This window comes from Setaria italica, chromosome IX (assembly GCF_000263155.2).
Source record: "Setaria italica strain Yugu1 chromosome IX, Setaria_italica_v2.0, whole genome shotgun sequence".
Taxonomy (NCBI): domain Eukaryota; kingdom Viridiplantae; phylum Streptophyta; class Magnoliopsida; order Poales; family Poaceae; genus Setaria; species Setaria italica.
Window position 1 is genome coordinate 4,692,752 of NC_028458.1, and position 22,255 is coordinate 4,715,006.

A 22,255-nucleotide genomic window follows, 5' to 3' on the forward strand; every position below is an offset into this window, starting at 1 on the left:
AACATCATCTTCATCATACATATAATGCAGTGACTTGAATTTCACATTTTAATGGCTAATTTCACATTTTAATGTTGTCTACCCTTCCTACACAGCATATAAAATTCTTACACTCTGTATTGTTTACATGCAAAAAATAGTGAAATACTTTTATAGTGTACAGTTGTACAGTTAAGAGGAGCAAACCATTTAGAGAGATTTTCAACCATATGAGGTTTTATGATATTAGCTATAGATTAGATTCTTGAGCAAACTTACAGCAGTGGTTCTATCAGAGCTTATGGTGTGCACGGTACAGAAAGAAGACCATCAGCCTATTAAAATTATAAAAAAATGGTGTAAAAAGTACGAGCACTACTCTTGAACAAGGTTTGCAGTAATGGTTATGTTTCAAATAAATGCTGTGCTGAAATAAGACCATCAGGCTAGAAAAATTATAACAAAACAGAAGGAAGTTAAAGTACAAAGACAGGTGCCACTAAATTTGCTCACAAAAAATAAATAGAAATGATAACAGCATTGAGGTGCCACAACTGCATAAAGAACCAACCTCGATATCAAGTAGCAGATTCTCTGGTTTGATATCCCTATGAATGACCTGCTTCCTGTGACAGTGCGCCAGTGCACCAGCAAGGCTTGCGGCGTTGAGCCGTCAGAATCTAACAAAAGAATGGCAAATCAGAAGGAAGCCTGCATATGTATATCATATTCTAGGAACTGTTATGGCAATGCCAGTTGCCAGCACATGTTCTTGGCCATTAATGGCATTATCAAAAGCTGCAGTGTTCATGCTAAAGGAAATGCAATGTATTCTCACATTGTTTCATGTGTAAATGTATAGGTCGAGTGGAGTAAACCGCAGAGTGCACTTCATGTGGTCGCTGTTTGTGGAAAACTTTGTTTCAGCTTAACTTGTAGAACGGGATTGATCCTTTGCCTTGTATTGCAGAGTTTCTGATACTTAATGTTGCAATCAGAAAATACAAAAGTCTATAAAACCCAAGAACCATTTTGACAAATTATAAAATGGAACTCAAAGTTTTTTAATATCAAAGAATTTGCTGCTTCAACCGCCTTTTTTATGAACTGTAACTTCTACTTGTTTCCAATGCACAGGAAACCAGTATCAAGGAATCAGCAATTAATGAGTTATACATGGTATCAGAGTAAAATCAAGTTGGTGGCATTTCTGAAGATCCTCTTGATGTCTTTCAGGAGTCGAGTAGAAGTAATGTCATAGAATTGCCAACTTAAGACCTAATCGTCTCATGGACTAGTTCTCTGAAACTTTGTTAGTACTCCCTCCGTCCCAAATTACTATTTGTTTTGGGTTTTCTAGATACAAAACTTTTGTTATGGATCTAGATGTATATATGTCTAGATACGTAGCAAAAGCTATGTATCTAGAAAAACCAAAACGAATGGTAATTTAGGACGAAGGAAGCGGATAAGGTGCTTTTCTTTCTCCTTCCTTTTCCTCTGCCGTTTTCATCTTGGTTTTGTTTTAATAAATAATAAAAGTAACGTTAGAGTAGCCTGCAGTATTTCCCTAACAAATATTAAACAATTGCTGCCACAAGAGCCTTGCCTCTAATATTATGGGTTCAGGCTAACATAATTTAAGTCATAAACAGTAGAAGGAAGGGCAACGGGTCCAATCCAGCCGGAGGTACAAACGTTTGGGGCAAAATTAACAGTGAAGCAAAAGGAACAGGGGCAAGGGGTCCTTATGGTGGCGGCGGTGCGCTCGGTGAAGCGGCCAGCGGTGCGGAGGACCTTGTACAGCTCACCACGGGCCGCGTATTCGAGGACGAGGACGACGCGCTCTTCGTCGTGGAACCAGGCGAAGAGGCGGAGCACGTTGGGGTGATCGAGCCCTTTCTGGATTTCAATCTCCCGCCGCAGGTGCGAGTGGAACTGGTACCCAGCTTCGCCTTGTACGTCACCTTGAGCGCCACCACGTACCCGCTCTGGATCATCGCCATGCGCAGGTCAGCCTCAGCAGGCAAAATTTTGGGGGAAACTTGGGGGATTGGAGAGCGATGCTTCCGAGAACCAACCTTCTTCTCGCGGGCGAAACTTGCCCTCGCGGCCTCGCCGATGTACCTGCCGATCTCGAAGTCGGACATGCTCCACTCCTTACGCGCCGCCATCGTGCGCGGGAGTGGCCGCCGTGGGAGGGAGACGAGGTGAGGAAGGCCGCGGCGAGTTGCGTCGCCGTCGAGTCGTCGAGTTGGAGGAAGTGTTATGGTCTCGCTTTGCTCAACCGCAACCCAAGGGATACAATCAGAAGAACTGGAGGAAGAACATGCGAGCGAGAGGTAGAAGGGGGAAAACAGACGAACAAGAATGAGCGAGTGGTAAATGTTCGGTTATTCTGGTTACTGGTCTCAACCGAATGACCCAGCTCTGGGGTGTTTGATAGCTGGGGTGTTTGATGGCCGGACTAAATTTTAATCCCTATCATGTCGGATGTTTGCATACTGGTGATTAGAAGTATTAAAGGGGTGTTTAGATCTTTAGTTCGGATTAAAATTCATATCACATCGAATATTCGGAAGCTAATTAGAAGGATTAAATATGAGCTAATTATAAAACTAATTACACAGATGGAGACTAATTCCCGAGCCGAATCTATTAAGTCTAATTAATCCATCATTAGCACATGTTTACTATGGCACCACATTGTCAAATCATGGACTAATTAGGCTTAATAGATTCATCTCGCAAATTAGCCTCCATCTGTGCAATTGGTTTTGTAATTAGTTTATGTTTAATACTTCCAATTAGTATCTAAACGTTTGATGTGACAGGAATTTTATGAGCTCCTAAAGAATCAAACGGAGCCTAAATATAGTCATCACATGAGCTAATTATGGACTAATTAGACTTAATAGATTCATCTTGCGAATTAGCCCTCGTTTATGCAATTAGTTTTATAATTAGTTCACGTTTAGTCCTTCTAATTGGTATTAAACATCCGATATGACCTGAACTGAAAATTAGTCTATGATCCAATTATAAGGCATTCGACCCACATATTCACTAGCACAACACACGGCCCATACGCGCACACGCAGCCAAACAATCGACTCATAACATTAGTCCTTGAGCTTATCAGGGACATAACACTACACCCTCCTCAAAATCCAGCTTGCCCTAAGCTGAAGCATTAGGGAATCGACGCTGCAAATCATTGATTTCCTCCTAAGTGGCAAGTGAAGCTGGTAAACCCACCCAATGCACAAGTACTTGAGACACCGAAGATGATCCTTGATGCACTAGCCGGTGATCAAGGAGAACCAGTGAAGTTACCTGATCTGGTGAACTTGTCGGCAGAGTAGGCAATTCATGATTAACTGTTGCTGATGGTGGAATGTGCTGTTTGAGCTGAGACACATGGACAACAGGGTGCATTCTATAGTCTTCAAGGAGCTCCAACTTATAAGCTACATGGCCAATGCGTTGCAACACTTTGAAGGGCCCATAGAACTTGAAAGATAGCTTTTGATTAGTTCTGGAAGCTGCTGAAGTTTGAATATATGGTTGAAGCTTAAGATACACCAAATTGAAATTATCTCTCAGTTCTGTTCTTATCTGCCTGAGATTTCATCCTTTGTTGTGCTCTAAGAAGTTGCTGCTAAATCAGTTTTGTCAGCAGATTTCTTTATGTCAACCAAATCTCCAATTCAGGAACTGAGTAAGCATTCAAATTAGTTATGCCAAAAGTGTGGCATAAAGAACCTCAAAAGACGTGTGGTCCAAAACTGAATGAAATGATGTGTTATACCAATATTCTGCCAATGACAACTATTTGCTCCATTATCTTGGGCAGGACAAGACTGAACACCTTAAAAATGCTTCAAGATATTGATTCAACCTGTAATTAGAAAGGCACAAACCAACATCTTTCACGCAAAGGAATGAAAGGGGGGTGACCTTTTTTAACAAAAAAGCTCTTCATCCCTTAACGTGAAAAATATTCATTTACCACGAACAGGTATCATAAAGCTTTGGCTTCCCAAGCAAAATCCTCGCATAAAGGAATAGGGGGTGATTTTTTTTCAAAAAAGAAAAACCATACTCATTGCTTTGTACTATGAGTTTTGCTACAAATTCGACGATAGTTTTCATCGCATAACCAAACATCAAGCCTCGAAACCCCGTGGCCTAAAATGCATTTAGACAATAAAACAGATAGCTCCTACTACGAGCAGACATCACAAATACTTAACAACCTTGGCAAAACCCTTGCACAAAGGAACAGGGGGTGACGTTTTTTTCTAAGGAAAGACGGTGCTCGTTCCTTTATGCTTCGAGTTTTATTACAAATCCAAGAAAAGCTTTTATACAACCAACCTCGAAACAAAAGGATTCATGCGAGAGTGTATAAATCAAAAACAAGATGATCAACAAAAATACTTAACAACGTTAAAACAACTAAACTTAAATATCCATCATTTACACCAAAAGTTTACAACCAACAAATTTTACAAGCACCAAGTGTTTCATTTCATAGCCTTAAAACACTACAGCATTCAAGTTTTCATTTATAGCTTCGAGCACTATCCCTCGTGTCGCCTAGATCCATCACCGTTACCTTTATCCCACAAGCCCTCTCCCTTGGCCTGTTCAAAAGCAAAACATTATCGATTAAAAAACAAACAGAAAAATCAAAAATCAAAACAAGAAAGATAAAGAGCCCAAACCTTTGCAAGACGATCTTGAGCACCTAGCCTCGCATGTTCGCGCCCAAAAGCAGCCCAAAGTTATTTATAAAAATTTATCTTCACAATTCTAATATTCTTGGGCTTTTTCTGTTCATCAAGCTCCGAAGCTAAGGGAAATTGATAGCTATGTACCCCAAACTTGAGAAAATCAGAACAGCCCTCTTTCTCCAATAGTTTAAGCATGCCTTCAATACAAAAAGAGGCAGCATAGTCGCTAGCTCCAGTTATAACTCTAGGAAGATACTCGAACTCCCGGTCCATCTAATCGAACATTTCCTTTGCACCCTTATCGGTGGGGAAAGGAAGAGGTACATCACCAAACTCTGCTAAAGCTACCTTATACCCATTATAAATCTCTGTAAAGCTGGTCTTTAGCATCTGTTCCGCTTCATCAATAAAAACTTTTTGTTCCTCTAGGTTCTTGGCGAGCGTGTGAATCATTGTGTCTCTTTCTTCACAAGCTTTATCCCTTTCGGCACAAGCCTTCTTCAAAGATGAGATAGTTGTTGAGTCCTCCTCTATTGTATTTTGAAGTTTCTCCAAAACACCAAGGTTATCCTATGAATTCTTCTCTAGGCTCTCCACCCTCTGAATGAGGTCGTTGCATGTCTACACAAGCAACTTCTTATTCTTTTGCAGCTCAGCGTTGGCTTCAGAAAGCGAAGTTGGCTTCAGAAAGCGAAGTCTTGAGATCATTTAAAGCATTGTTCTCCTTTTTCAGCCTTGAGTTCCATAACCTTAGTGTTGCGGCTGAGTGTGTCTTTCTCCTTCTCATGAAGCCTCTGAGCAGCGACCTTTCCAACAATTACAACATGGAAAGGAAAAATAAGAAAAAATAAGTAAAAAACTAAGAAAAACAACAAATTTATGAAACAACCAAAACCTTGTCCATTTCCAAAATAGTACCTTATATCCGAGGGTAGCTGTTATCCTGCCAGATGATCAGGGTCAAAGCAACGAAGGCACTGCTCATATTCTGTTAAAACAAAGACCAACATGTAAAAAAACAAAGTAAACAAAGAACAAACATAGAACGAGTCAAGAAATAAAAGATACTAACTTTCAGGGTCAAAAGCTCTGTCTTGAGCATCATCTTTAACAGATATCTTAACCGTTGCAGAGGCCTGAGGAATCTTATCTTTTTCTTCTTCTTCAATGCCCCCACGAACCTCGCCTTTACCGGCCTTAGCCTTTCCTAAAGCCGCTCGCGCTGCCTCATCTACAGCACGGAATGAGTCCTTAGAACCCCACAACAGCGGTGGATTGTAAGGGTCGTCATCCTCACCTGACCTGGGCACATGAATCAATAACAATTTTTCTTTGATATCGGTGCCAAAAGCCCGGTTGTAGCTAGTAACTGACGAAGGCAAAGCAAAACCCTCGGGTAAAGGTTCCACTTTGAGAAGCAATGGGGGTTCGCTATACGCCTCTCTAGCTGCACCAACAGTATTTTGCAACTCCATCAAAAATTTAACAGACGCACCGCTGGAATCAATAAGGTCTAACTTAAGTAAAAAATTGACAACATTTTTACCTAGCTCAACAGGCACCGGATCAGGCTTGTCTGTCTTACCGGCGGCAGCAGCCTCGAGTTGCACCTCTTTCGGAGGAGTCTCAGCCGTAGCTTCAAGGCACTGAGAGGCAGTAGCAACCTCGAGTTGCACCTCTTTTGGAGGAGTTTTAGCCTTAGCTTCAGGACATTGAGACAAGGCTAGAGACAAGTCCTCATCCGAAAAACCCTCATATTCCTCTTCATCCAAGGCGCTAACAATTCTAGACCCACCAACTGACAGTGGCACTGATAATTTCCTGATCTTTTTGCCAGCTTTCTTCACCTTCATACTAGCAAGAGCACCAGCAGCCTCGAGTTCTAGCCTTGTAGGTTTAGGCCTAGCCTCGGGATTGTGAGTTGCGAGCACAAAGCTCATAATAACCCCGGGCTTTTTACCAAGGACACTTAGCGGATCATCAGAAGAGTTTTGGCCGAGCAAGCCTTTTTTCTTAAGGGCCTCGAGGCTGGAGGTCTTGGACTTCTTGCCAACCTCGTTCATAGGCTTAGAGGCCAAGTCCTCAGCTTTCTTTCTCTGCCCCCTGCCACCATTCCTACCAATCTTAACTGAGCTAGTCACGCCAGCATCGCGCATTCGCTTGAAGGGCTTGCAAGGCTTGGCGCGAGGCTCGACCTCAATACCCATCTTCGAAAGAACACGGTTCACTCGGAGGCCGTGTGTAACAAACTTGCAAGCAGAAACTCACTCTCACTACAAGGTCCAACAACATTCATAGCTCGCCTTTCAACCTTGTCAACATAAAGGCCAGTGTTACTACCCTCCGGCAAACTCAATCCAAAAATAGGACAAGGAACTGGTCTAGGGTACCACGATATAGACTTCATCACAATTTCCTTTGGCACCCATCCGCTAAAAAGGGGCCAAATGTTTGCCACCAAAAATTCCTCAACCAAATCTTGTCCAGTAATTGATGAGGAGGCAATGACAAAAGCTTCTACGCACTCTTGGAAAGATTTTGACCTTACAAATGGAGGAGCAGTTGTAACGTCCTCCGAAAGAACACGGTTCACTCGGAGGCCGTGTGTAACAAACTTGCAAGCAGACAAGTACTCGCTCTCACTACAAGGTCTAACAATATTCACAGCTCGCCTTTCAACCTCGTCAATAAAAATGCCAGCGTTACCACCCTCCGGCAAACTCAATCCAAAAATAGGATATGGAACTGGCCTAGGGTACCATGATACAAACTTCATCACAATTTCCTTTGATGCCCATCCGCTAGAAAGGGACCAAATGTTTGCCACCAAAAATTCCTCAACCAAATATCGACCAGTAATTGACGAGGAGGCAACGCCAAAGCTTCTTCGCACTTTCAGAAAGATTTTGACCTTACAAATGGAGGAGCAGTTGTAACGTCCAAAGGCGACAGGGAGGTAAAAAACGGATAGAACAGCTAAATGTAGCCATCAGATATATCCACCTTAAAATCGTGAACATGCAGCAGCCAAATTGCATTTTAGAAACGCCATCCTCATCATCAAACTCCACCCTTTTCTTCTGAACATGAAACTCAAATAACCTCGCAAACCCATCAACATCAATCGCACCTCCAAAAGTATGCTGAACCTAGTAAAATTTGGAAAGTGCAATGAAAGAATTAGGGGTAAGCTGGTGAAGTTTGGCATTGTATCTTTCCAAGATCAAAGTCATGTTTTATTGTAGGGAAACAGCAGACCAGCAGTAAAGAAGTCCCTAAATACCACAGCCTCGCCAATCTGTGGTTTCAGCACTAACTCATCACCAGGAAGCCTAGCAACACCCTCGGGGAAATATCCTTTACTCACATAGAAATCAATAGTATTCCATGAAGCCAATGATCACCCAAAGCACAGGGTAGGAGGGTACTTTTCCTTGCCAGCCACTAACTCCGATGGGTCAGCCTCTATGTTTGAAAGATCCTCCCCACTATCAATATCGAAAGAAACCAAAATTTCACCAGCCTCATCTGACCCATGTCCCTCCGCAGTGTCATCTTGTAACCTCATTTGTTCCGCTTGTTCTTCGGTAGACATCAACCTCGCTGTTTGCATAATCTGAGCCAGCTGAAAAATACAAAAGCAGGAAATCAAATAAGACAATAAAACAAGAGTTAAGGAAGAATGTAAAATATAGACAACATCAGTACCTTCGAAACTTTGAAGATCAAGGAGAACAGCAGAAGAAGTACGAATCTTAAAGCACTTAGCGGGCAGCGCGCAAAGTAACAGCAAGACGCGAGGGTAATGCAAGGCGACTCACACCCCCCCCCCGCCTTTTATAGGCGCGCTAACGGGCGCAAACGGGCGTCTCGAACCTCAAACCGGAGCCGAAGCATCAACCAATCAAAATTTGACACGTAAGATGCAGAAAGTAACCGTTGGCTTATCTCTCATCCAACGCTTGAGGGTGACGTTTTTTGGTAGAGCGATCCTTCGTTGCGGGTTCGGCTCGTCGGAGTCGACCCTCGCCCACGAGGGGCTTCTGTTGGGGATCACCCAAAAACCGAACAACCTCGAGCGACGTTCGTAAGCGAAAACTTCCTAACCTCGCAGGTTCCGAACCAACGTATAAACTCAGTTAACCTCGTAGGTTCTCAACCAACGTATAAACTTAGTTAACCTCGCAACTTCTTTGTTACTTTGACTTCGAAGATAACAGTTATTGGCTGATGGCTAAGTTATAAATTAACTTACCTTTGAATGTTCGAAGCTAGTATCGAACACCGAACTTTTCACTCTGTTTTTTACTCAGGATCAAAACTTAACTAAACGCCACGAGGTTGGACATCTATCTCGAGCTCGAGATTGAAAGCACGAGGTTAAGGAGCTCTTTCAGCGCGAGGCTAAGGGTGCGAAGCTGAAGGCTTAACCTGGCACAGAGAAGAAGTCTCGAGGTTACGGACACAAAGGCGTGAGAAGCGTGACTATATGAAGACGTGAGAAGTGTGATTACGTAGGGGAATTCAATTTGTACATATTACCCCAATGATCTTTATGTAAGTCATATCCTAGGAATGTAATAAGTGAGGAAAGATATTTACGGGATGTAAAATGACTCATGGATCGTTATAAAAGGGGAGCCACCGTTGTAAAGGGGGTGACGGACATTACTGTTTTTCCTATTCCATATATGTTGTGCTCGAATTCCTCCGAGACCAACACCATCGTCCGAGCAGCCCATTTAGCGCGCCAGCAATCTAGGCCACGGGCCCAAATTGATCGACGATTGGCGCCACGGCGCCACCAACCAGGCCGAACGGTACAGCCTACTCTGCGGCTTCTTCAGTGCACCCAGACCGCCCGTCTACCCAGCGGCCGCTCTGCAGTTTCCACGGCACCCACTCGGCTACGTGCCAATCCTTGTCTTGTCCTGTCTAGACATGCATGTCAGTAGGGAGTAGTATGTCACCATGGAGTAACACTCTAAAAGGTCGCTTGGACAGTAGCTTCATGTATTCCCTCGCTAGTTTCAGTTCCTGCTAGTCGTTTCTTGTAATGGTTCGTAAGAAACTCTGAAACTCCGTTGCTGTTGGGTGACCTACGCACCTGGTGGTGTCCCTACAGAAGAAAATCTGCACCTTTCACTCTCCGGCCGTTCCCATCACTGCTCCAAGATTACACAAACGGACAGATTAAACAACGCCGCGCACATGACATTACTAGTACGTTTGAAAGCGAGTCCGGCCACGGCCAGCACCGAATCCCCAACGACGCATTGGCATTGGCAGACAGTAATCATGCGCCTGGGGCTTGTGACCACGATCTTGATCCCCGTTCTTTTTACCCCATCGCTCATGATTCATGCCGGCCGGTGTTATAGCGTATCATATTAGTATAACGGCCGGATCCCATCTCGATCAGCCAGCCTTGACAGGCGCGCACCTCCCCTCGCCTGGATCACGTTATGGGCGCAATGGTTTCTCCGATCCCCTCTCGTGCCGTCCAAGGCCTCTACGCATGGCGATTCGGCGTCGATCCGGTCTTCGATTCCCTCCTCCCGCTGTCACACACAAGCACAGTCTGCTACCGCTGCGACGCACACTGCCCTAGCCTCGCCTCGCCTCGCCTCGCCTAGGCCTACAGGCCTAGCTAGTGAGCACAGCAGCGGCGAGCGATCGATTAAACAAAAAGATTTGGGGGACAAGGATCTGATGCGTGAGAATGTTCTTGGGGGGTGGCGCCGATCGATGGAAGGGCAGGCGCAGAGCAGGTGTTCCTGGCGTGATGATGGCGGTTCCCGAATCTTTGTTTCCCGGTTGCCGCTCACCGCTGCTGTTGCTGTGTGCGGTGTTGCCTCCTGCCTCTGGCAGCGCGCCACGATCCGTGCTGGATTGGGACTAGGGCCATGTTTAGTTACTCCCAACTTCCAACTTTGACACTATGCAAAAAGAAGATTCCCCATCACATCAAACTTGCGGTACATGCATGGAGTACTAAATGTAGATGAAATTAAAAACTAATTGCACAGTTTTGTTGTACTTTGCGAGACGAATCTTTTGAGCCTAATTAGTCAATATTTGGACAATAATTCACAAATACAAACGAAACGCTACAGTGTGCTACAGTGCTGTAACAGTAATTTGGCACCTCCCAAATTCCCCAACTAAACACGGCCTAGGCTTGTTTTTCAAAATCCAGATTGGAGAACAAGAGATTCTAAATATCCAAAATCCAGAATCTATATTGCCCTCCACACATCATAGATTCTGATCCAGATTCTACAATCTAGATTTTGAATTCTGAGAATCCTAGAAGCTGCTAACCAGGTTTTGCATGCATATTTTACTATCTTGCCCATCAACCTTCTAGATAATTATCTGTTATTGTCCACTCTTTTAAGGTAGTGATGGTATAATAAAACATCTATTTAACAAACTACCATACCATCATATTTTGGAATCTATGATCCAAACAACACCATCCAGATTTTGCTTAGAATCTAGATTCTGAAAATCCATCTAAAACCTAGATTTTCAAAATCCACGACTGGATCCAAACGGGACCTATCGCGTGCTTGGGTTGCAGCCGCTGCTGCCGCGCTCTTCCCCGCGTGTGGAAATTCCGAGGAATAAAGCGAGCGCGCTGCGGGGTGATCTGATAAAGCTGTGACGTATCCGGCTGCCATTGTTAATTTGACGCGCCAGCCCTCCTGATCATACCACTGTGCCCTAGCACTGTGTCTAAATGGATCGTCAGGAACTCAGGATTCAGGGACAGAACGGAACGGAACAGTAGCACAGCATTGCACTGTAGAGTGAAAATTCGCAGCAAGTATTCGAGGTAGTAATCTCACGCTCATGCCCCAACCATATTTCTTAGTATCGGCCATTTTGCAGCGATCTCGTGCAGTAAGCTACTGAAGAATACAGTTGGATACCGATTTTCTAAGAGCTAGCTCTCGGTCTCATGAGGCCACCGAAAGATTCTGGTGGCAAGATCACCTCGTTCCAAGCGTGGATTTGCGAGGAGCGCGAGCCAGCAGGAGCAGGGGGCGCCCAATTTTCAAGCGCGTGCCCTCTCGCACCTTTGTGAACAGCTTAGCGCAGACGGGCGCGAATCCCGACCTTGACCACCATCATCATGCTTCCTACCAGTACCCACCTCTAATCTGCAGTCCAGTCTCTCGTTCCGGCCGGCGAGAAAAGACGCGGAGGCCCCACCCGATATTCTTCTCCCCTGACGTGCATGCATGCATCGAGCTTCGTGCGTGCAGTGCACACTCACTCGGTCACTCCTCACCTCACCACACAGGCGCGGCGAAGAAGAAGAAGGTGAGAGAGGGAGAGCGAGGAGCACGCAGAGGAAAAAGCAGGGAAGGGTACAAGAGTTTGTTTCCTCATGTCACGTCCTGTCATTCAGCGAGACACCGACGGGCGGCGGACAAACATGTGTTGGCCTTGGGCCCGTCCGACGAGGCCCTGCACCCACTCTGCCTGCCTGCCTGCTGCCTGCACCCGTCCTCTCGGCCGTCCACTCGACGCATCCATCCGTCGACTCATTCATCTTTCCCGAACTCCGAAAGTGCTGGCCGGGGCACAATCGAGTGACCAGACTCATGGCTCTCGCCACTCGCCCAAGATTTCAGCGTGCCCAGACTCCGATTCCGGAGTGCTTGTTGATCGTTGATGTCTGATGTCTTTCTCTCTCTGTCTGTCTGTGACTGTCTCTCTTCGCACCAAGAAGCCTCTCCTTTCCATCTTCACTCATGACCCATCATGATCCACACCGCAATTTTGGACCTTTCCATGCTCTGTGTCCTGATCAACTCATCATCAGTAGCTCCCCTTCTAACTCAGCTTTTGATTGTACCGCTGCTTCTATATTGCTTTTGTGTCATCATAAACATGTGCTCCTTTCATGCAAGTACGACATTGCCATTGGTTTCCAATAGCAAGAATGCTATGTTTATATCCTCCCGTTACCAAATACCATGCCATGCAGATCAGATGCGCATCCAACCAGGGAAAACAAGGAATCAAATGAACAGTGGTGTCTACTCGTACCTCAACCTGATAGCCAGAGCGTCAGTGTAGCTTGTACCATCATGACACGGAACGAGCTACTCCTCATAGAGTACTAGCTACGCACGCAGACACGGCAGGGGGGGTCGAGTCGAGGAGAGAATCTCTCACGCATCTCGTCGTCGGCTGGCCTCCCATGATCGGTCGTCATGTCCGGGAGAAGCGAAGCAGCCGCAGCGAGGTAAAGGCCGGCCCGGCCGGGCAAGGACTCGGAGCCCGGGTTTCTAGGAGTCAGTCAATCCATCGGCACACCACCACGCCACCAGCACCAGGGACTGGACTACTGGAGCCGAGCCGCTAGCTAGCTAGCCCCGCCCCCGGTAGCCTCTCGCTTTTGCGCGTGTCGCTTTTGCGCTTTGCGTTTGCCGGCCGGGCCTCCCTGCCCGCGCTGCCGGGGCCTGCCTTTGCGCCCGGCGGGGTCGGCCCCAAAGAAGAGGTGACCCTGGCACCATGCCCCCGCCCGCCCGGCTGCTCCTGGCATGCCGCGCCGCGCCGAGGGGACGAGACGAGCGCCCGTCGGGCGGGTGCTCGGCTCGGCCGCGTTGCGTTGGGCGGCTCGGATCGTGCCGCGCCTGCGCCTGCGCGGCCGCGGGCGCAGGAATCCGGGCGCGGGTGGGCGTGGGGCAGGGCGGCAGGCGGGGCACCTGCACGCGGTCGTTTCCGCCGGGGGGGAGCGTACGACCGCCTGTCGGGTTGCCTCGCCCCCGCGCGGCACGCTCCGATGACGCGCCCCCACCCGGGCGGCTTCTCGCAGCGTAATTTGACTGGACGGCGTACGGGCGCTCAGGGCCGCGTTAATCATTCGCCGCCGAGTTGCCCCTGTACTTGCTTAACGACCAGCAAGGCCGCTGCGTCGAATGGTTCGGGCTTTGGTTGGCGTCGTGGAAAACGTCTCTCTGGTGCCTCCTTTCTTCTACAGATTTCAGGCTTTTCGGCGTGCCTGAGAAATCGGAACCGATCGACGACCGAAGCGGCTCGACGAGCAGATTGGGATTTGTATTCTGATGATCGATCAGAGCCGCGAAACGGTGAAAGAGATGATTCATGTTGGAGAGCAAGCAGATGGGAACCGACGAGACCAAGATTTTGCTACCAGTGGGAGTAGCTTTTCCTTTTTGGGCCCCCTTTTCTGCTGGTGATTGGTGAATAATCCGCGAAAGGATATGCATGGCCGTGACCGTGATGACGACAGGCGTGCGTTACGAGCTGGGCCCACGGCGTCGGGGTATGGGCCACCACGCCGACCGGCCGAGGCGACCGGGCGAAGCGAGAGGCGACCGGTCCGGGACGCCGGTTGCGCTTTGCAGCAGGGAGGATTCCAAATTTCGCTGTCTGCCGCGGCGCAGCCGCAGCCGCAGCCGCAGCGTACAACACAACGGCATGCATGGGCCGCGGCAGCAGACGGCCGGGAAGGCGAACGAAGCACGGTGTAGTACCGCGCGTGCCGTGCGGTGCCAAGTAGTATATGCGTTTTGCAACGTCCAGACAAAAGCAGGGTGCACTGTGGAGCACTGTAGCGACGTACGACGTCCACGTAGGATTCCTTGCCGAATTTTTTGGGCTGTGGCCATATATGAGCTTGCTGAACATGCTGGCCATATATACAGAAAGTAGAAGATGCTTGATTATAATTCTGTTCAAAGCTTTTTAAAATGTTCCCATGGATTGTCCTCTGTTCTTTTTTCTTCTAGCTTCTGCATTGTTCTCTTCTCTGAACCTGCAAAGGTTTGGAATGTGACAAGCAAGACCATATGGCATTGGTAATAGCACTCGTAATCATGCGGTCGTGATCAAGGATGCTGATGACTGAACATCACGCCAAAAGCAGCTACTGGTACATGCTTCTTTGTAGCTTGTTCAAACCAAATTGGAGGGGGGCCAAGGCAGGTTGTCACCTCACGCATGAGTCACAGAGCTCTGGCATTTCCCGGGCTGGTCAAGGCAGTTCCAGCCGACCAGGCTGGTGGGCGATAAGCCCATTTTTAGAGCCTTCCAAGGCCCTAAATTGTCAGGTTTCACCAGCCACAATACTCCTTTTTCCCCTCTATTTGGAACAAGAAGATTGCAGCCACAGCTGTTGCAGGCATCGCATGGCAACGACACATGGCCTTGTACTCTTGCGGTCTCTGGGCTGGCCTCTCCGATCCCGGGCATTGACTGCATGATTGGGGAATGGAGAATCCCCTGCCCCGTCTCCACTATCTAGCACTGGTAGCTAGTAGTATTTGGCTATTTGCTCATGAGCACGTTCCTTTCCTTTCGGCTTAGAAAATTCCTGTGATGATTTGATCCCTCTCTTGGGCAACTTCTAGTGCTCCGGCCTCTCTGAGTTGGAGTGCCATGATCACACGCTGCCGGGCCGGGCCTACCCGTGCTGATCATGACGTTGCCTACCACAGTCCGCTGAATGTGATCCACGGGCTCCACTCCCGTCTACGTATACTATATGTACATAGTACTATACTCGTCAATATACGATGATACATCTCGTCGCACTCAGAGATATATGGTATTCTACATACAATTACTCGTTCTTTGCTGAAAAGTACACTAGGACTCGGCTCTACATTTTGGGGAGCAGCAAGTTTACGATCGTCCAGTAGAAGGCTTCCCACGGGATGATTTTCGAACAGTAGCTGAGATAGAGAGGCACACTGACCCACCACCACGTGCCCACGTGCGCGTGATCTCTCCATCCAAAACAATAAAAACAAAACAGCCCACTAGATAAAACAAAATAATTAAAATATTCATAAATAAAGTTTTCGAAAAAAATCTAGGAAAACATTTAGACATACGAAAATTCAAAACATAAAAAATTTGAGAAGAAAAATTTCGAAAAAAAACTTTTCAAAAAAGATACAGAAAAATATTCGAAACAAAAACTTTGATAAGAAAAATTTTGAGAAAAACTTTTCGAAAAAGATAAAAAAAATGTTCAAAACAAAAACTTTGAACATTCAAAACTTTTGAAACCAAAAAATTGCACAAAAATTCTCGAAAAAAATTGAAGAAAACTTATCGGGAAAAAGACAGTTTAAAAAAAATGAGGATAAAAATTTCTGTACAAAACTTTTGCATAAAAAATCATATAAAAAAAGAAAAAATCGTCGCACCCAGCCGCCGCCGCTGTCGAGGTAGGAGGAAGCCGCGCGCCACACCGGGGATCTGCTTGCCAACACCGTGTGGAGCTCCAAGCTCGTTGCGGACTTGTCGGAGCTCGTCACGTCGGCCGGGAGGTCGCAGCACATCGAGATCCGTTGCCCTGCTCACTTGCGCTCATCGGAGGCGGCCAGAACGTGGATCCGGACAGCGGAGCTCGCTAGGGCTCGCCTCTGCGCAGATCCGGAGTAGGGAGGCGCTCGCCCAGCCCTCCTCACGTCGCAGTTGTGGGAGCTTCGAGGCCCGTCGCGCGCGATTCTACCGCAGGCGCTCGCCGCTCGCTCGCCCGGGGACGAAAACGCATGGGCTCCCTCCATTCCCTCCACAAGCATCATATGAAGCTCCCACGCTATTGTGCTAGTCACCCCACATCACCCTTCACTGATTACGAACTCCATGGCCTTGGGGGTTCGTGATCAGTGGTGGTGTGGGGTGAGTAGCACACCACAATTCATGGCTACGTCGCGAGGGTAGCGTGTGGCTGGCCAGCTTGGTCCCCCAGCTAGCCCGACGGTAGCCAGATCTCAAGACCGGCCCGACGTCTTTCCAGCAAAGGGGATGTCTCCACAGGATAGGGATCGAGTAGGGGTGTGTTTGGATAGAGGGACGGGATGGGACGGTCCCAATTTTGCATGTGTTTGGTTGGAGTAACAGGTGGGACGGGACAACATCAAACAGAAATATTCCTTGAAAAAGAAGGATGGATCGGTCCCTCCAAAACTGACGGATGGATCCATCCCCTGTGCACGGCGTCTCCCTCCGTCTCCTCGCGCCCGCCCCTCCGTTCCTCCTCGCTATGTCCGGTGGTGGCCAGGCCGGGCGGTAATGGCAGCCGGCCAAGGACGCGGGCGGCGGCGGGGCGGCGCGGGCGAGGGCACGGCAGCGGGCGCGCGGGGCGACGGGCGGCGACAGCGGCCGGCGGCGGCGGGATGGCTTGGCGCGTAGGGACCGGCTGCAGTGGGCAGCGGGCACGGCGCAGCTCAGGGCCAGGAGGCGGTGGCCGGCGGCGCAGCCAGGCGAGGGTGAGCAGGAGCTCGGGAGGAGGTCGGGGGCCGTGCCCGCGGAGGCGAAGGAGGTGGAGGAAGGGGGAGCGGAGCTCTAGGGGCGGCGGCGCGTCCATGGCCGGGCGGCGCCTCCTCGATTTGGCTCGGCCGCACATGGATTTGTGAGGATGAGCAGTCAAATGGATTCGCGAGACATCAAGGAAGCTTCTATTGCAATTGATTGAGTTGGAATTGAACATGGATGTCGAATTTCAAGATTGGTTGGCAGTTTTGATAGAGGAAGGGGAAAACGGGAAATAACAGAGGAAGAAGATTGGGAAATAAGGCTGACAAGTGGATCCCGCGGCTAATGGAATATAAATCTCGTTTATTTCATATATCCTCACCGCTCCAACAAAACAACGAAACTGGGACATCCCCATCCAACCAATTAAATACCAAGTGGGATCATCTCATTCTTAAAAAAGGGATGATCCTGTCCCGTCCCACTTGTCTCTCCATCCAAACACACCTAGGTGTACCCTGTACGTATGGATGGTGTATTTGGGCCCCACGCACAACATGTTGCTCGGAGGGGCTCTCCGTGCCTCCGCGCGCCACCCCCTGCTCCCCGACGGGATCTGAAAAGAGAATGAAGAGGAGTCAAAGAGACGAGGAAAGAGAAGGCTGGCCGATGTGCGTTGCTGGGGAGTGGGAAAAAATCTACCGTGCGGATAGGAGGTTACGGGCGAGTGGAAACTCAGCATTGCGTACATTTTGCAGGAAAGGCAAAGTGTACATGTCGTACGTAAAAATCGATATGTAAAATTTAGGGTCTAGGCTAGATAATTTGGTAAAGGTGAACAATGATCACCTGCAAATGGGTACAAAAAAGAGACCCCAAACGGAGACAACTTGGTCAGTTAGAACTAGAACATGCCAGTGTTCCAAACTGTGAAGCGAAACCCTACGTTTCATCATTCCAAGGTACTGCTGGTACGGTGGTCCCCACGTTCCACCTTGTTACATTTCTAAAACCCTGGTTCTACCCACATGCAGCCAACAAAGTGTCCAAGGTAATTACACATCAAGACAAAGCTTAGTTCTGAACAGAGACAAAGCCAACAGGGCACGGAGACAAAGCAGCTAGCCCTAGCTCAATCCAATCCGATCCATGGCGTGTCCCTTCTCCTCACCCAGCTCCAACTTCTTTATAAGCCACACCCCAGTACCACTACCCCACCCCACAACCCATCCTCTGATTCATACCACAAAGCAAGAACCTGAAAGCAACCACACCACTCCACCTTTGCCATCTCCAAGAAAGAACCCATCCCCTTCTGCTTCAAGAAGCCTTTTCGAGCTTGAGTTTTCGCCATCCATCACCATGATCCAAGAACTGCTCGGAGGGGCAGCCATGGACCAGCTGAAGAGCGTGAACGATGGGAACCCGGCATCTCTGCCCATGTTGCTGCACCCCACCGTCTCCAACCCGTCGCCCACGTCGTCCTCGTCGACGTCTTCACGCTCCTCCGCGCAGCAGCCGCACCAGCAGCAGCGGTCGACGTCGGCGACGTCTTCGCCGCAGGGGCAGCAGCAGGTGCAAGGGGCGGAGCAGGCGCCGCTGCGTTGCCCCCGGTGCAACTCGTCCAACACCAAGTTCTGCTACTACAACAACTACAACCTCACCCAGCCGCGGCACTTCTGCAAGACGTGCCGCCGGTACTGGACCAAGGGCGGCGCGCTCCGCAACGTCCCCATCGGCGGCGGCTGCCGCAAGCCGCGCCCCATGCCGACGCCAGTCGCGAAGCCGGCGCTCTCCTGCAAGGCCGTGGGCGGCGCGCCGTCGCTGGGCCTCGGCGTCGGCTTGGGCATGGGCGCCGGCCCCGTGCCCTGGGCGTCGTCGCAGCAGGCGGCCGCCGCGCAGCTCATGGCGCTGCTCAACAGTGCCAGGGGCGTGCAGGGCGGCGGCGGCCACGGCGGCAGCAACATGCACAGGCTCCTCGGCCTCGACAGCATGGCCCACCTGCCCATCCATGTTCTGCCGGGCGCGGGCAATGCCAGTGGCGCGCCGGCGTCGCTGTGGCCGCCGGCCGCGTCGCGTCCCATCCCTACACCGCCGCCGCACGTGGACTCCCAGCTCGGCATGGGGCCGCTGGGCCAGCACGACGTGCTCTCAACCCTCGGACTAAAGCTGCCCTCGCCGTCGCCGTCGCTCGCGGCGAGCTACTACAGCGACCAGCTCCACGCGGTGGTGAGCAGCGCCGCCGGACGCCCGCACGAGTACGACGCCCCCGGCACCACGTCCCTGCCGTGCACCACCGCGGCGGCCTCCCTGCCGCCGCCGGCGTCGAGCGTCTCGGCCGCGCTGAGCAGCGCCACGGTCGGGTTAGACCTCCCGCCGATCTCCCTACCCGCGCCGGAAATGCAGTACTGGGCCGGCCCGGCGGCGATGTCCATGGCGTGGCCGGACTTGCCCACCCCCAATGGCGCGTTCCCATGATCCAGCCCCCAACGTACGGATGGCGCGGCTGTTACTACATGACACACTAGCTAGTACGTGATCAGTAGCTGGATCAGTTCAGTACGTCTTCAGTGTAGCTTTATCTTGCAGTTTGACTGTGTTTAATTTGAGTGAGAAGTGCACTCGGGGGGAGGTTAATCAAGGCCGTTAATTGCTGTTGTTTTTGTTGGTCACTGGGAGAAGGGGAGTAACTTTTAATTTTACTGTTAATCGGAGTTTTATTAGTAGTAATACATATGTTCCTTCTTGATCTGCTGTCGTGCAGTACTGCAGTAGGAGTGATGGATAACTTTGTATTGGTGCACGATCATGGATTTGATCATATGGTCTCAACTCTCAAGTCCACGATAAATATTCAAAGATTCGTGTGTATTTTCAAAGGTGTTGTATATCTAGCTTGCCAAACCTAGGCAGCGTGTGTGGTTTCAAGTCTCCATTTCCTGCAGGATGGTATTTTGTAGCTAGTGCGCATCAGTACGTATCAGTACTTGGCTGGAAAATTCACTTTGGTTGCTGATCGAAACTCCAAGTACATTAGTACATAATTGAATGCATGCAGGTTTTACTGCAAAAGCAGCAATTCTGTTTGTTTGTTGGCTCCCCATTTTAGCCGGAATATTCCTTTAGTTAGTTGGCTGTTGCCAACTTGCAATCCAGTTCGGCAGAAATATATATCAGATCCACTAAACTTTAGATCTTCCGTGAAGGCAAAATAGGCATTGAGATCCTTAAACTTTGCACCGAGTCCCTCAACTTCCATTTTTTTTCAAACTTATCATTATGTTGATGTGGTGCTCTGTATTAGCACGAGACTAATGCAAAAAAAGTCACTTTTACCCTTAGCTCTTGTAGGTTAAACATGGATGTGCTCATACTCCCTTAACACATACACACAACAATATATTTTTTAAATAACACAAAATATAATTTCTAAAAAATGTATCTACTCGTACTTTTTAAGTTATGCATGTGCTCATACGAATTTGATATGCAAAATGTATGTAATCAAACATGTATGCACTCATATTATTTTGGTATATCATATTATTTTGGTATATATGCAATTCAGTGTATGTATGAATACTTTAAATTGAAATTAACATATGCTCACATACTTATGGTACGGTATACATGCTCCATGTTTCCATGCTCTCTCGATAAACTCATATATGCTCATATTTATTTTGGATCATACTGTTACTGTACTTCTAACGGTGGAAATTGAAGAGGGAAAGAAGGAGGCAAGGGTATAAAAGACTTTTCTCATTAGTTTCATGATATGGACCTCCATATTAGCACAAACGACGAATTTGATCAAAACAAAAGTTTTGGGACTAAATTGGCCAATATGAAAGTTGAGTGACCAACTTGACCCTTAATGCAAAGTTTAGGGGACTAAAATGCCTATTTTACCTTCCATGAAGGCAAAATAGGCACTGAGGTCCTTAAACTTTGCACCGAGGGTCAAATTGGTCCCTCAACTTTCAGATTGACCAATTTAGTCCCTCATCTTCCATTTTTTTTTATCAAACTCATCCTTATGCTGATGTGTTGCTCTATATTAGCATGAGCTTAATGCAAAAAAGTCACTTTTGCCCGTAGCTCTTGTAGATTAAACATGTATGTGCTCATACTCCCTTAGCACATACACACAACAATATTTTTTTTTAAATAACACAAAATATAATTTCTAAAAAATAATCTAATCATACTTTTTAAATCATGCATGTGCTCATACGAATTTTATATGCAAAATGTATGTAATCAAACAAGTATGCACTCATATTATTTTGGTATATATACAGTTCATTGTACGTATGTATGCTTTTAAAATTGAAATTAACATGTGCTCACATGCTTATGGTACAGTATACATGCTCCACGTCTCCATGCTCTCTCGAACATAATAGCTTCGCTCTTTTAGTTGGTTCTGTTCCCATCTAGATGACTCGCTCTTCCTTCTTGTGTGATCGCCTGCCAAACAAGCTGGCTAGCGAGCAGTACTGATCGATACCATGCCCAACGCACGACAGCCATGTTCCATCTGGCGCCTAGCAGCCAGTACGTAGAGGATTAGCCAACCATGAAACTGTCAAGTGATTTCGGTAACTAGCAAAAACAGCAACTAATTTACTCGAGTCTAGATATACTCCTATACATCCATGGTAAAAACAGTAAGCCCAGCTTCATGGGCCCTAGCTTAGGTAGTGATATTGTGGTAAGCATTACAATCAACCTGTAATATGATTGGTCCATCATGCATGGGCTGATGGGCACCGAAACGGGACCATGCCTGCCCAACAATTTGCTCTTTCGTTCAAACCTGTCTCTGAACTTTGTCCAGAACCAAAGCTCAGAAACTGTACCTTGAAGCTCGCCGTGCCCGTTCCATCTCCTTTAAGCACGGCGTGCCAGCTGGAAGGGGAGCGAGCGGTTTGTCTTCACTTTGAGGCAAGAACGCACTCGGCTCAGACCGTCAGTCATGCGACAGAGATTCAGATCAGCCATATCGGAACGCTGGCGCAGTCAAGTGCCCAGAGGGAGGGGGGAAAAAGCAGAAGCGAGGGACTGACTGAACTGGCCATGCATGCCACGCCAAAGCTGGCAGATACACACATTCAGACGGACCAGTGCTTGTACGTACGGAGAGAGAGGCCATGCCGCCAGGGACATGGAGGCTGGACCGCCGGAGCCTTGCGCCCTTGCCTGCCTGCTCCAGCTGCCCTAGCTAGGAAGGTGTATGTATATGCATGCTGTGCACGGCGTGTGTGGCCTACTAGTAGCTA

General features: G+C 48.3%; 1 protein-coding gene and 1 non-coding gene across 2 annotated transcripts; one reads left to right on the top strand and one right to left on the bottom strand.

The window, feature by feature from the left end:
* Window positions 1–237: 237 nt before the first annotated feature.
* On the bottom strand, window positions 238–2,400 carry LOC101786562. The gene is made up of 3 exons (XR_002675911.1): window positions 2,061–2,400; window positions 551–1,970; window positions 238–314 (listed from the first exon to the last, which is right to left on the bottom strand). It is a non-coding gene; the product is annotated as a serine/threonine-protein kinase Aurora-3 (transcript).
* Window positions 2,401–18,159: 15,759 nt separating this feature from the next.
* On the top strand, window positions 18,160–19,802 carry LOC101786956 (dof zinc finger protein 4). Its single transcript, XM_004981597.3, has one exon. The coding sequence runs from the start codon at window positions 18,333–18,335 to the stop codon at window positions 19,446–19,448; it is 1,116 nt and encodes a 371-aa protein (XP_004981654.1). The 5' UTR covers window positions 18,160–18,332; the 3' UTR covers window positions 19,449–19,802.
* Window positions 19,803–22,255: the final 2,453 nt, after the last annotated feature.

Excerpts from the sequence above, each read along its gene's own strand:
- LOC101786956 (XM_004981597.3), top strand. The coding sequence starts at position 18,333 with ATGATCCAAGAACTGCTCGGAGGGGCAGCCATGGACCAGCTGAAGAGC.